We start from the raw sequence: 15,468 nt of genomic DNA, 5'->3' as shown, positions 1-15,468 counted from the left end.
AAAATGAAGATATCACACTCATAAAAGAAATGTTTTCTATCACAAATCTTGCTTTTCTAATGTGGGACAGTCATGTCCGAAATGTGGGACACTGAAAAGTCTGTTAAAAGGCTTAAATCACCTTAATTAATACATGTGCAATCCCATGTTCAGTAATTTTACCACCTACAATGTTATTGCTGTTATAAAATCTAGGTTTATAGGTGTGGATGTTACATGGAGAATTGAACAACATAAAAAAACAACAATAAAACTATAAATAATAATAAATAAATACAGAATAAAGACTATAATAGATTTGAAGCATTTAGGCGTATTAGAAAGACATTAAATATCAATAGTTTTATTGACTTTTATTTGTTTGAGGAAAACCTACACCCACTGAAGCTTAGGTGTCCCACTTTACGGCAACTCACCCTACATTTTAGGGCAGGAGATGGAGTCCACAGGAGAGTCGTCCACTAATTGGAAGATGGGCGGTTCGATACCAGTCCAGTCCACATGTCGAAGTGTCCTCGATACTGAACCCCAAATTGCTCCCGAAGGCTGTACCATCGGTGTGTGAATGAGCATTTAGATTAGATCCTGATGAGCAGGTTGGCACCTTGTATCAATGTATGAATGTGTGTGTGAATGGATGAATGTTGAAATGTAGTGTAAAGCACTTTGAGTGGTCAGACAACTAGAAAGGCGCTATATAAATGTAAGTCCATTTACCATTTAAATTTAAATTCTACATAATGCATTCTGAGGTTCAGTCAAAGCTATGAGGTTTCAGCAGTCGGAGTTAGCAGATGATTATCTTCCAAATATACTTTAGTCTTCTAAGTAGGAAATTCCCTCTTTGTGTTACTATCCCTCCTCTGCAGCTCAGCAAAGAAACACTCTCTGAAAAAAAGTGAATTTCAAAGAAATACTAGCAACTCTTTGGTATAACACCTGCTTCCATGTCTTCTAAATTTAAATCTCAAAACTGTATCTTAAAGACAACCACATGGTAGGAAAGCATGGATATCAGGACAGTTTCTACTTTGGCGTTTCTCATAAAGACTCATATAAGTGGAACTGATGTACCTGTTGATAATGAGACTACTGGGGAACTGAAGGCCTTACAGGCAGACAGGAAAAATACATTTTCAGAATGTAATGAGAACAATTTATTCTGGAAAGTGATTTGTGTGACATTTGACAAATTGAAAAATATCTGCAATTAATATTGGGATGTACATACATGTAACTGCATGTGGAAGGTGTTTAAATATGGAGGACAGAACCTGTGAAAATAAAGAAAGAAAGAATAAATGTAAAAATAAATAAATACATTTAAAGATTTAAATAAATAAATAAAAGGGAAAATTAAACAGAAGAGTAAACAAATAAGGGAATTAATACAAAAATAAATACATAATGAAGCAAATAAAAACAGAGATATTCATTTATGTCACATTTTGTCAATTAATTAATGGCCACGTTTATTTTAATTATTATTTTTGCGTCATTTATTTATTTATTTTTTATTTTGGCAGGTTCCGTCCTCCATATTAAAAGTGGACATTTCTTAATATTGGCACACATTTCCTCTGCTTTAGTAATTGCTGGAAAGTGTAGTCATATAAGAGAAAAATAAATAAATGATCATGTAGTCAATATAGAAGTGTTTTTGTCATTTGAGGTTCGGTGTGCTGACTGAAGCTCCTGCATGTGCAGTTGGAGTGGTGCTGCAGAGAAAGGATGTTGCAACCAACACTAGGGGTGCATCTTGAAAGCCAGGTTAAAACTAGGCGATTTTGCCTTCAAAATAAAAGGTTTGACAGGTCCATGAAGCATTAAAGACTTTAACATGATGTGAAACCATAGACTGTACATAAAGATGGACAACGCCCCGAACCAATCGTGAGCCGAGCACGGCCGCAGCTCGTCAGCGAGAGAGACTCACAGCTGCCAATCATGACATCTCGCCCCCTTTTTATAGCGTCAAATAACTAAGTAAAATCAAACTTATCAGTAAATTGAACACTTGAACATATCAGCGTGATAAGAACTACCTAAAATGACAGAAACCATCTTTAGGAAAACATTATTTGATGTGTACTTTGACTTTTTAGTTTGGTTCATGCAGCCAGCCACCAGAGGGCAATCCAGATGTTTTGCCTTCACTTTTGGGGAGCTGTCATGTCGTCCATCTTTATATACACTCCATATACCATTATATGCCATTCGATTTTGGCAGCTGCACAAAGCTAAAAATAGTTTGAAACATACAACTTACCATATTACAATGTTAAATCTACCATATTTCATACTATTTGCATTCCCTAAGACCTTGTCTATATGCTGGTGCCGGCGCCATCACAACTTTAAATGCAAATGTAATGTATATATACAGAAAATAAAGATGTTGAATGCAGGGGAGAACATGTGATTTCCTTTCAACAAAATGTTGTTGCAGCTTGGAATCTCAGTTGTTGAAATGATATTAAATTCCCCAACTGATGCAATAAAGGGAAACCAAATGCTGCCATGAAGGTAGGAAATCAATCTAAAAATACATGGTATACTTGGAATAATGGTCAGCAGTAGGCTTAATGTTAAAACAAATGTGATTTAAAGTTAATAAGCTAAACCATGCGAAACCATTGATTTGGTTCCTTAATTCTATCATTAATTAAATATGAATTTAGTCAGTTATTATAGGTAAGTCTGGTGGTAAATAATATCACAACACACATTTAATTATTGAAATGTTGCAGCATGGTGGTTCAGGAGTAACGGCTTTGTTTTATTCTATTTTATTCTTTCTAATTGACACATGATGAGCTGAGAGAAGAGAAAGAAAGTGGGATACATGTAGTCAGATATGTCATCATCATCATCATCATTATAGTTGGAACTGATGGATGGAGTGAAATATTCCCAATAACTTCTCCTCCTCTCGGCTACTAGCAGGAGGATAATGCGACAGCCAGCAAGGAGGATGGTTTCTGCCTCACCGGCCGTTGATTGACATTTTCCTGCAGATCCAATCGTCTCTCTTATTTGCGGATATGGCAACAAGCTGAGTCAAGTCAGTCAGAATCAGCCAGACCATGATCGGAAGCGTCGTGGCTTCACTTTCAAAATAAAAGCAAAAGAGGTAAACTGAAACCGTAATTAGTCCTTATCCACCTAATTTTTGGCCTATGTAAATGAAGAAGAAAAAAAAGAATATAAATAAATAGCTGAACAGTTATATTGCAACCCACATTTTTTTGTATGCGTCTGAAACAGATAACACCGAAATTGCAGAAATATACAATAAATTTGGAAAATTGCAATATGGAAAACATTCCAGGTTTGAAAACAACAACAAATATTTCCGTATTTGTTGTGAAAATCTGGAATGTTTATATAAGACTATAGTTTTCTGTGACATACGCTGAAGAAGTGCAACAGTATTAGACCTAAACAGTCTTCTTGGGCTGGGCTCGAGTAGTTGGGAGTTCAATGCGTTGCTCAATAGCACCTGTTGATCAAACTCACAGTCTGCCTCATATGCTGAATAATACAGTATTAATTTGGTTTGATTGTGTATAACAAATTCAGGGGAAAAGACATGATTTTCATGAACTACACATTTGCATTTACCTTATTACTTTACATTGCTCCAAAAGTTGTAACATATTGATTAAAGCAGCAGTGGGCGAGATTGGAGCAAATATGATTAAAAAAAGTTATTACATGGCTGTGTTGAATACTCGATTCTGATTGGTCAATCACAGCGTTCTGCGGTCTGTAAATTCTTTATAGCAGACCGTTGCTATGTATAACAGACCGTTCTGATGTCGGACTCTGACGGACCGTTTTGGTGTCAAAATATTGATTTCTTCAGTAAGTAGCCGTGTAACAAGCGGGATAATGTACAGCTAGCAGGTCATTGTTGTGAAAGAATCCCCTTCAGGGCGATGAGAGACCCCTCTGCTTCGCTGTCAGGGATTCTTTCACAACAATGACCCGCTAGCTGTACATTATCATTTACTTATTTTTGTAAAACTAGGCAGCACTGATCAAATATGAGTCAATATTCTGTTACTATAATGCCTAGTTTTCTCCTCAAATGTTTTCAGACACATCTTGTAGTGTAGCCTACTGTTTAGCTGTAAAATGAGAAAGTTTGTTGAGATTTGTCGAAGAAATACCAAGCACCGCCCACCAGCCGGAGCTCAGCCAATAGGAACGCTCTCGCTCTCTCTGAAACAACCTGTGATTGGCCAAAGTCTCCCACCACGGGCTAGATTTTCTAAAGCCTGAAAACAGAGCCATGAGGAGGTGCAGAAATCTAGTTTTCTCTCAGAACACTTGAATTACAATATGCTGAAAGGTTATTATGGGATTTGTTGCCCAATGATGCCAAAAATATACTGCCTTCTGAAACTTTAATAGCAATAAAGTTTTATTTTTAAAGCTTTGACCGGAAGTGCTGCGTGTAGCCTGGCTACCTTGACTATTGTTGTGGTGGTAACGAGGTGCAGTAGTTGCGGTAGTTGAGCAGCGGTAGACGTCAAGAAGAGGACCGGAGAGGACCGGAGAGACTGGGCCGAACACGAGTACACTGGACAGCATAAATGGCCCCGGTGCTTCCTCAGCAGTGAAGAAATGGGCTCCATGCTGTCGCAGCCATGGCCAGATCCACCAACAGAAGCGCGGAGGACGGGGACTCTCGGGTAAGCGCCCCGACGGAGCGCGGAGAGACGCGGGACCTGGCCGAGCCCCGGGAGCTGTCTCTGGAGGAGGTGCTGAAGTCCTACGAGCAGCCCGTCAACGAGGAGCAGGCATGGGCGGTGTGCTACCAGTGCTGCAGCGGGCTGAGGAAGCCCCGCCCGGCCGCAGGGAGACTCAGCCGGGTGAAGGACCCGTCCTCCATCCTCCTGCAGAGGGACGGGACCGTGGCACTGCTACAAACCGGTATGACATCTTCTCTCCTCCGCTGTGGAGCTCTCACACCAAACTCAACTATGAGAAAGTAGATTTTAACAGTGTGTTCATGCTCTGCAGAGTAAGTCAGCGCTTACCGTTCGACACAGCATGGTGTTTTAACTATAAGGAGACACTTTTCAATTCGGCGTAAAGTTCAGTCCACTAATCTGCTCTCTTTTAGTAAAATGTCCACTTTTTGTCAACTGGTCCGCCTGATTCTCCGCTGCCTTCTTCCAGTCAACCACTCCGCTGCAGCCGGCAACTAAACCGTGCGATCCAACATTAATGTTAACATTTCTACTAAACCACGTACTGTTTACTGACCATACCAGCGCCGAATTTAACAGTGCTACCAGTGTTTGATAAAAAAACATTGAATCATGTTTTATCTAGCAGGAACCTTGAGCTAAAATCAATGCCACGTTAAAGTATACGAATTTCAAACTGGGTTTGGTACACTGAGGCATCTTGGGAGAGAAATGGACGCATCGGTGCTATCCCGCCCCAAAACAACATTAAATATTCCTGCATAATAATCGACCTTGAACTACATTATTTAATAATTTTGTAGCACCTTGAGCTGACCTTACACAAACAGTAGGACACAGTATTTTGATTGGGATCTGATGCCAACCAGGATGACTTGTGTTCTGCCGGTAAATGATTAATTATTCATATAGAGAACAGCTTCACCCTAGCAGCATCCCTTTTTGCAAAGACTGTTTTGGGAGACTTCAAAGGGTGGATGGGAGCCCAAAGGATTTTATGCAGTCTTCTAGTTGTTTCCCCCACTGAATTCAGCCTGTACCTGCATAATAATCTAATATATGTGAAGTATTTATGTCCTCACTGCAGGCTAGGCCTATAAACCTGTTCCACAAGTCAGACTATAGCACAGAGACATCTGTATGCCAAACTTAATTCAGAAAAGGGTTTTATTTGGATGTATATTTCCTAGTTGATGGTGAACTCGCACCTGCGTTTGAGACCTTTTGAGAGCCACTTTATAATAAATCCAATAAACCACATAGTACTTGTTTGAATGAAATCTCAACTTTGTGCAACGCTTATTCAGTCTTGGGCAAGGACAGCCTTTATTCCCAGAAACTGATGTTTTATTCAAGTACTCCTGTAGCCTATTGCACCGAATATGCTGGAAGGCACAGAAAGCCTCTCAAAGTCTCCTATTCTGTACTACTTTTAATGTACCTTTGCCCTAAATCAATATGCAGCCAGAATATTTGAATTTCCTTGTGCTGAGTCCCTGACAAGAGGCCAGAGAAGGCCTGATAAATGTTAAAAACATGAGTGAGAAATGTTGAGAAAGGAAGGAATGTGAGTTATGGAATCTGCAGTAATGAACGGGATAGCCCTGACTTCTGTTGACTGTGTAACAAGTCGTCACAACCTGATGAACACACACGTTTGTGCTGTTGTTCGCATTGTACCAGCTGTGTGTAGCACCTTTTTAAGGAATTTAACAGGAAAAGTTTACAGTCTGTCTCCAGGCGATGCTTGATGCATGTTGCTCAGCAACAGGATGGCATCTATCCTAAACCATTAGTAGTCTATCTGTAAAAAGCATCCTTTGTTAACCCTCTGAGACCCACAATAGACCCGTTTTTGTCTTTTTAAGGGAGGTGCAGAGGGTCTTTAGGGGGGGATAGCAGGTCAACAGTAGATGTCACATAGAAGTGGTGTACAAAAGCTGGGAACCTGAAGATTAATTTGAGATGTAGCTCAGCGCTGTGTGTCAAGTGGTTCTAGTCATAAATCAGAAATAAACAGGAATTAATTATTTAAAATGAATTGTTAAAGTGTGTAAGGTCTTAGAACATTGTGATTGAAGTATGTGATGGCCATTCCCATGCTCATTTATGTCTCATACGTAGTTGAAGCAATTTCTGGGTTGATACCATTTGCTACACAGATTTGGTGCTAAATTCAACTATTTTTCTTGCCACTGGAGAATTGATAAAAAATTATCAATAATCTGCAAACTAAACTGCATGTGATTATCATAAAGTGGGCATGTCTGTAAAGGGGAGACTTGTGGGTACCCATAAAACCCATTTTCAGTCACATATCTTAAGGTCAGAGGTCAAGGGACCCCTATGAAAATGACAATGCTGATTTTTCCTTGCCAAAATTTTGCGTAGTTTAGCTTCCTTCCCGTCATGCTACCATAACATGGTTGGTACCAATGGATTCCTTAGGTTTTCACATTATACCAGTATCTTAAACTGAACCTGCAAGAGCCTCTGAAAGACAGTAAAGTCAGTTGGCGGGTCTCAAAGGGTTAAACTTTAGACTAAACTATAAAATGACTCCCAGGGACTAATGTCCCGTAAGTGGATTTTAATACTCCGTCATATATAATACGGTCTACATGGTGAGCTGAGATTCTAATAATAATTCCCTTTGTATTCTATTCAATGAGACTATAATGACTTTAAAGTGTTCCTCATTTTGCTGGGGACCCATTGGTTCCCCCTCAAGGACCACAGGGAGACACTGGAACTACTTAAGAACCTGCTGAGCCACATTATTCATTTAACAGTTGCACTTCAATATTTTGCTGTGATCCTTAATGGTCAGCTCTCACTGAGTAGATGTTTAGCTCTCATTAACACAGCTGTTTATCCTTGTAGCCTGTGCTGGTCCACGCTCTGCTGATCCATAAGTAAACACAATCCATATCAAAGTAGTGGCGTAAATCCCTTAACCAGCATGAAGTGAGCCTATTGTAGTCTGAGTAGTCTACATTATTAATGCAGCCAGTCAGCTATGAGGACCCTTTACATTCTTTAAGTGTCCAAATCATCCCAAATTACCATGCCAGGCTTAGACAGCCGTGCTACAGAGGAAACAACTCATTTGAACAATAATCTGAGGTCCAAGCTTCGTTATGAATGCATTTTATTGACCACTTTAATTGACATTTGTACCACCTACATGCAAATTTAGGGTCACCAAACCCCACCACTGGGCCTAATTTCACATATATAAAAGTATAGCTTATAACTACTATACCTCCAAATGTCGGTGAAATATATTCAAATAACAAATATTTTTATACAACATGAAAATTGTGTCTGAACTTAACCTCATAAAAGTAAATCTGTTAGATCTAGTTTTTTTTACAGAAGATATTGAGAATGTTTTTTTGGAGTCACCATGACGTCTCTGTGACCAATGCTGCTGCAATGTAACGCATATTTTTTTTAAAATACTTAAACAACTACAGACAGAAATGCAATTAAGAAGCAACACACAGGGAGCGTCTTAATGGTCAAGACACATAGCATATTGACCTGGATTCATTCTGGTCGGAGGCCTTTGTCACATGTCTCCAACAGGAAGAGCGCCGGTCGTCAATGCCAACTTTCATAGCGGCCAAACGGCGGTACTACAACTTCTGTGTTCGTCACGTGATGCCATTGGGCCCAAAAAGACTTTTTCCCATAGACTTACATTGGGAAAGAGACGTCTGTAACTCAGAGGATCATTTATTTTGAGGTGAATCAACTTCCCAGTACGAACACTCTAGTAGTCCTTATTTAAATCATCAGGTCCTAATAGTTGTGAAACGCACTAATAGCTGAATCCAGAGTTGTTCTCCTTCCTCTGTTCATGTGAATGAGACCCAGACCGAGGCTGCAGCAAGGGCTGGGAGGTGGAGTTCAAGGAAACGCTACTGCGCCTGCTCTGTGGGCCGAGTGGATGCGAAAGATCGCCGGAAGATCTAAGTACTTTATCACTCGTCAGTCGAGCCATTTCGGCTTCATGCGCCACTGAGCATCTCTCATAGGAATGAATGGGAGTTGAACATGTCTCCAAATTTCTACTATAAACAAACCAGTTTAAATAAATTAGCGCTATGCCAAAGAGTTGCTGTTTAGTTTGTTGCACCAACAATAAATCCAAAAATGCTGATATCCCTTTTGGATTTCTAAAAAAGATCTGGTTTCTGCTTGTTTTTTATTTATATAAGAGATATAAAAAGTATTGAGCTTCATCCGCCCAAATGGAAATACAATACTTAATTGCAAAACTGAGGATTAGACGTTTGTCCCGTCCTATCACAAGTGCAGCTCTGTCCTTATGTGAGTCAGGATAACTGTAACGGCACAGTACCTTCTTCCTCATTAATAGATTTATGACTAAGTGGGTCTAATGGAAATGATATTGTCCCTTGTAAAAACTGATTGTGCTCACTGCAGCTGCAGTATACAGTATATATCGTAATATATGTAATATGTAATATAAATCATAAGGGCTCAGTTTGACTGTGTTGGTTCAGTATGCAGCGCTGAAAAGCGCCTGATCCATCATCTATTTAACTTTAGATATCTTACAGACGGAGTAAGAGATGAGATTTAGAAGAACTTCAGATAAGCAGCAATTCCTCCATTTGAAAAGAAACCTCTTACCAGTCTCTGTTTGAAGGCTGCTGAAAGACATTGCAGGACGAGGCTAAAGAGGTGAGCTGATTCACTGAGAGCACTTAAGGCCAGCAGGAAGTCAAAGTCCAGATACACATCGCTCCTGTCAGATAAAAAGCTTGCATCATCACCCAAATGTCAACTGCTTTTTTTTTTTTTTTTTTACAGGTAAAAGACAAAAGGCAGTTTTTAGCTCGCTGACCAGGCGTTGTTGAAACATGAGATTCAAGAAAATTTGATTTGGAAGGTTGGAGTTTATTTGCATTCATGCTCACGGTTAACAACTGAATAGAAGCAGAATTTACATTGATAAAAAATAGAAATCTATACATAATTGTATGTCATAAAAGATATAAAATATACATTTATTCATACACATATATATGGAGGACCACAAGAGTCACGGAAATAGTAATAAAGCATTGAATTGATTAATAACTAACTGTACAACACAAATAGGCATTAATAAATTTGTTTACAAATGTATTTATTAATCTATGAATAATGGACTAAATTACAAAGTAATTCATTTATTTGACTTCTTAATGGGAAATAAAAAGAATAATTATAAAAATGTACAAATTAAATATTAATCCATCAATAAATAGTTGAAATTAAAAAAGGGATTTACAAAAACAGCAAAAAACAGTCAATAAGTACATCACTTAAAAATACATTAATTAATTCATAAATAAATAATAATGGAATTTAAAAATCTATTTAAAAATGCACTTTAAAAAGAGAAATAAATAACTGGATTCACAAATTGAATTAAGAATACAGGTTTTAATCAGGCATTTAAAAGGGCAACTTCTTTTTGGAAGTGTTTTCGATGCACATTCCTCTCCTCTTTCGTGTTTCCTGACCTGTAACTGTGGGAAAGTGGCAGAGGTATCATTGGTTACACTATGTGACCCGGCCGTGCATTATTTGAACCTGTCTGACAGGTTTGCAGGGGTTCATGTTATCATCTCTCATAATAGAGTTTCTTTGCCCTCCTTCAGTGTTGGTTGCTGCCTTTTGTTGCAGCGTCTGTGTTCACACAAGGAACAGAGTGATGCTCTGTTGGTCTGAGGTTCACCTCCTGCTCTCAGCACATTGTTGTTGACAGACAGCGGAGGATGCTGCGGTAGGCTGACCTTGTATCAACCACGTCCAGACCTGTTCTCCCCCATTTCTCATCTTTTTTTTTTCCTGCTGATCTCTCATCTCTCTCTTGCTTTATCTCTCGCATCCTTTCATCTCTCTCTCTTCTCTGATGTTTCCACGGGTTCCCTCTCTCTGTCTTTGTCTCCGTCTCCTGCTTCTCTTGTCCGTTCATTCTCCTGTTTCTCTGCAGTGAGAGAGCTGCTGATCGAGGAGTTTCAGGCCTCTCGGGTGTCATTACTGACATCTGAGCTGGGAGAGAGAGACGTTTTACCGTCTCTCACACACACACACACACACACACACACACTCACATAGGCATGCTAAACATGGCTGCGACAATATAATACATGGCTAAGTTATGACTGTGGGACATATGGAGTAATGTTTTATACTTCTGGTGAATATAATCCAATCAATCAATCTTATTTCCATATATATATTTTGTATATACAGTTCCTGTTGTTAACACCTTATTTTGAAAACCAGATGTAGTTCCACGTGTCTACTTCCTCTAACTTCTCCAAGGTGGTCTCTAGCTCTCCCGTCAGCTCCGTTCTCTTTATCCATCCATGATCAGCTCCATCGGGGCCGTTTCAATGCATTTAACATAAATGTCAGTATATGGGTGCTATACAGTTGTAGCGTCGGCCCATTTGACCACGGAGATGAATGAGAGCGACGGCTGGCTCGACCGCACGTTACCGCGCTACGATAACGTTTCCTGTCTGTGACAGAGTTAGCATGCAGCTTTAGCCGTGATGTCTAGCTCTGCTTTTCCTGCAATGTGTGAAACCCAAAGTGTTTCCATACTTTACTGGATGTGTAGTGTTTACCACGCTGGATTTAACATGTGAAGATGCAGGTCGTATCCAGCTGACCCTCCAATGTTTTCTACTTTCTCGTCTCGGCCGGCTGGTTTGTTTTGGTTGACGGATACGGAACGGATATGACATCATGTTACTCAGACTACAACAATAAAAGCGGAAACTTCTTTCTACCTCCACATAGACTCAAATGAAGCAAATATATTGATTCTGGCATTAAAAAATCGATTTTGAAATCGTAAAAAAAAAATCGCAACACATAGGTGAATCGATTTTTTTCCACCCCTAACTATTAGTGGCCCAAATATCAGTTTTTTTTCAAACAACTTGCTGATTAATCATCCAGTTCAGTATATGGAAATATTCCTGATTTTTGTTTAAAGCTGGCTCCCCTGGCATCTATATGTGTTTCCAACCCCAGGAAATGATAAATTAAATTGAACATGATGTATAAATCTCTCTTCTGAACATACTGTCAGCTGTTAGTTGACAGCTGTATTTTGGAAAGAAAATCATGAAATCAGAGAAGCAGTAACCAGTTTTGTCTCTTCTCTGTCGGTGTTCTCAAATGCTCACATTAATATGAAATTGCTAAAAAAAAAAAATCAATAATTTAGGAGAATATTACAGCATAAGATACAAACTATATTCCAGTTAAAATATGGATAAAAGTTTTATAAGGGTCATAGAACTATTTCTTTTATATGGCAGCAAAATCTGGGGCTCACTAATTCAAGAAGAAAAATAGGACACTAACCCCAGAAGAAAACAAAATATATTTGGACTTTCATAGAAATTTTCCAAATGTTGGGCGCAGAGTGGAATTAGGACAATATTCCATCACTTGTAAAATGAACAATAGAACAGTAACATCTAAAACTATTGGATGAGACTCACACCATTACTCTGCATTCATAGCATGAGAAATTGTACTAGTACAACTACAACTTCTAGAAAAATTGAAAGTATTAGATGAGACAAACTCAATATCCCAAAACCCAAATGTCTATGCAAAAATAGATGAATACTGTACATTTATTGTGGTCGCTGGGAAAAAAAACTAAACAAATCCAGTCTCTTAAAAAACTGTTATGAAAGCTATGAACATTCAACTGACAGTTTCGGCAAGCCCCATATATAATCAAAATGATTAACCCTGTACAGTACGCCAACAATTTTTAAAGAAAGACTTAGTGGTTAATGGTTAGTTATTAAAATGAGTCACTGCAGAAAAGTTTGTTTCCCAGTTTAATAGAAGTTCAGTTTCTAATAGAATTTCCAAAATGTGAAAATATGCAGTGAGAAAAATATTAAATGATGTGAAAAATCACGTGGCATAACTGGGAAGAGAATATATAACTGCTTGTTGTTAAAAAAAAAAGACATTCCTCTTTAGTGTAAGGCATCTTTCATATATATATATATATATATATATATATATACAGTATATATATATATTAGAGCTGTTAATGCAAATTCGTCTTCTATAACGCATTAACGCAACTTGTGGTTTTTAGGTAGCAGTGGGCTCAGTTTTAAAGCTAGAGAGAATATATCATATGAAACTATAAAACCTAATGAATCCATTGATACCAACCATGTCATACTAGCTTGTAGGGGAGGAGGCTAAATAACGCTCCAACCTTATGCTAAATTTTGGTGAGGAAATACCAGCATGGCCATTTTCAAAGGGGTCCCTTAACCTCTAACCTCCAGATATGTGAATGAAAATGGGTTCTATGGGTACCCACGAGTCTCCCCTTTACAGACATGCCCACTTTATGATAATCACATGCAGTTTGGGGCAAGTCATAGTCAAGTCAGCACACTGACACACTGACAGCTGTTGTTGCCTGTTGGGCTGCAGTTCATATTAGTTATTATTATTATTATTATTATTAATAACTTACAGAAACATTGCAGGCAAAGTCCACAGGTCTTCTCTCTCTCTCTCTCTCAGACATGCGACGCAAGAGTTTTGGCAGAAATATCAGATGTAGAAACTGTCACAATAAACATTTGAATGGAATAATATGTTTAACAAAATCACCCAGAATTGTGCTTTGTGTAAAATGTGGCGTGTCTCAGGTCCTTCCTCCTTTGTCTCCTCAGATGACACTGATGGACCTTCTCCTCCACCAGAGCGAAAGGTGAGAAAGAAAGAAAGAAAGAAAGAAAGCACTGACAAACTAGATTGGACATATTATGAATTTCAGTCGACCCTTATTGTCCAACATGGAACAGAGTTTTGGTCTACAATCTTAACAGTGTACCTGACCTTTCTAAAGACATCTCTGTCGTCATCTTTTCCCCTCTTGTCAGATTGTAAATTTCATGTTAATGTTAATTTAAAAGCATGTCTTAGATATCAGTCATGGGATGCTTACTGTTGACTGGTTTGAGAACACGTTTCGGCTACTGCCAGTCCTCCAAAAACACAAAAGGCCCATCTCACATGATCTTCTGTGTTGACTAATCGGCTACACCGTGAAGGTCTTATATGTTCAAGTTTTGTCTGAGTGGATTACTTTGCAATCTATTTTGACAAACTTGGTATGGGAAATGTTATTGTTTAAAGGACAACCTATTTATTATTGCCTTGTTGTATCCAACAGCTGGTCCAGTCGCTGGGCGTGGCCATCTACCAAGCTCTGGACTGGGGGCTGGACGAAAACGAGGAGCGAGAGCTCAGCCCACAGCTGGAGCACCTCATTGAGCGCATGGCCGGGGGGAGCCAGGGTGGAGAGGGCATCAGCACCACCGGGAACGGTACCACAGATGAGGGGTACAGTGGCCAGGAAGAGGAGGAGGAGGAGGAGGAAGAGGAGGAACAGCAGGTGGGAGCGATGAGGCCGGTGTGTACGCTCGGCCAGGTGATGGCGCTGTGCGCGTCTCGGCTGGCTAACCCAAGCTTGGCTCCAGAGCATTACCAGGCTGTCTGCAGAGCTCTGTTTGTAGAGACTCTAGAGCTGCAGACCTTCCTCATCAAGATCAGAAATGCTAAGGAGGTACGTCAGGGTAACACCTGTTTACTTTCATAGCAATGTAGCTGGAAACATTCAGGGAATAAATACAGGAACACATGACCTGCTTTTCAGCAATGGATTTTCATCACTTCTTCCTCCAGTGGCCTGCGCCTCGCTGTGTGTATGAATTTGAAATGCTTCTTGTGTACATGCATCAGAGCAGAGACTGAATAGCATGCATCTGCTGAACAATCCCAGATGTGGCACAGATGTCCAGTAGACGGTCATAGTTTGATTATAATGTAATATATAATATAATTACAGCCCTCATCCTGCAGCTCTCCTCGCTATCCTAAGCCCCTCCCACCAGACGAGAACAAGCACGCGCTTCATACAGTAACCTTTACGAATACTAGTCATTAATTTGTGGGCCTGTAAAGCCGTTTGAGGTGACACAGGCTAATGTGATTCGCGACTGTAGTGATGTACTATATATACTATATATATACAGTATACTATATATACTATAGTTCAGCTTTCTGCTAACCGTCGCCATCATGGCTGCGCCGTGGCGGTGAGCTCATGCAGAAGGCTAAACTATTGTAAATGATGCTCGCCCCGAGCTACTGCCACAGACCATAGCCGTGCGCTAGCTGCATCCGTGAGCAGAAGGCTAAACCAAGATGGAGAGAAAATGTTGTTAGTAGTTCAGCCTGCTCTGGCTAGCTCACGGCTACGGTTAGCAGAAGGCTCTGAAACGCTTCACCGATATTGTCAGACTCACTTTTGGATAAGTCTGTCTTCCTTTTTTTGGGTTGCTTCCCTGCCTTTGCTGGCATATTGCTAGGTTTCTTCACGTTACCACCACTAACGGCTGATCAGTGGAATAGTATGAAACCGTCAGCAGGAGTGTATTGTCCCAAACAATGTGTTTACATTCTCACGCTTGTGCATGTGACGCGTAAAAACAATGCTCCATAGTGCTACTAGTGGTCAAACTCCACCTTTAATTGCTGAAATCTGGGAAGTGTTCCACCATCCTTGGGACGGAAATAATCAGGGGATGGTCCCGGGACGGAAAGTAGACCAAGCCAAAAATAAACATCCTACTTTAATTAAAGCTTCAGTAGG

The 15,468-nt window shown here is 39.7% G+C and overlaps 1 protein-coding gene and 1 long non-coding RNA gene across 5 annotated transcripts in view; one reads left to right on the top strand and one right to left on the bottom strand.

Annotated features, from left to right (window-relative positions):
* Positions 1 to 42: 42 nt before the first annotated feature.
* On the bottom strand, positions 43 to 15,395 carry LOC119486741. The gene is made up of 3 exons (XR_005206582.1): positions 15,386 to 15,395; positions 10,059 to 10,062; positions 43 to 121 (listed from the first exon to the last, which is right to left on the bottom strand). It is a non-coding gene; the product is annotated as an uncharacterized LOC119486741 (long non-coding RNA).
* Positions 4,466 to 15,468, top strand: part of spire2 (spire-type actin nucleation factor 2) — a 36,886-nt gene continuing 25,883 nt past the window's right edge. The window contains exons 1-4 of one of the 4 annotated variants that reach the window (XM_037767063.1): positions 4,466 to 4,941; positions 13,484 to 13,521; positions 13,987 to 14,379; positions 14,662 to 14,733. In XM_037767063.1, coding sequence (XP_037622991.1) covers positions 4,656 to 4,941; positions 13,484 to 13,521; positions 13,987 to 14,379; positions 14,662 to 14,733 — 789 coding nt within the window. In that variant the 5' untranslated portion in view covers positions 4,466 to 4,655. The remainder of the gene's footprint in view (positions 4,942 to 13,483; positions 13,522 to 13,986; positions 14,380 to 14,661; positions 14,734 to 15,468) is intronic. The other 3 variants (XM_037767064.1, XM_037767065.1, XM_037767066.1) reach the window with 3 other exon arrangements.

Source organism: Sebastes umbrosus, chromosome 4 (genome assembly GCF_015220745.1).
Source record: "Sebastes umbrosus isolate fSebUmb1 chromosome 4, fSebUmb1.pri, whole genome shotgun sequence".
Taxonomy (NCBI): domain Eukaryota; kingdom Metazoa; phylum Chordata; class Actinopteri; order Perciformes; family Sebastidae; genus Sebastes; species Sebastes umbrosus.
This window is presented reverse-complemented; position numbering and strand designations above follow the sequence as displayed.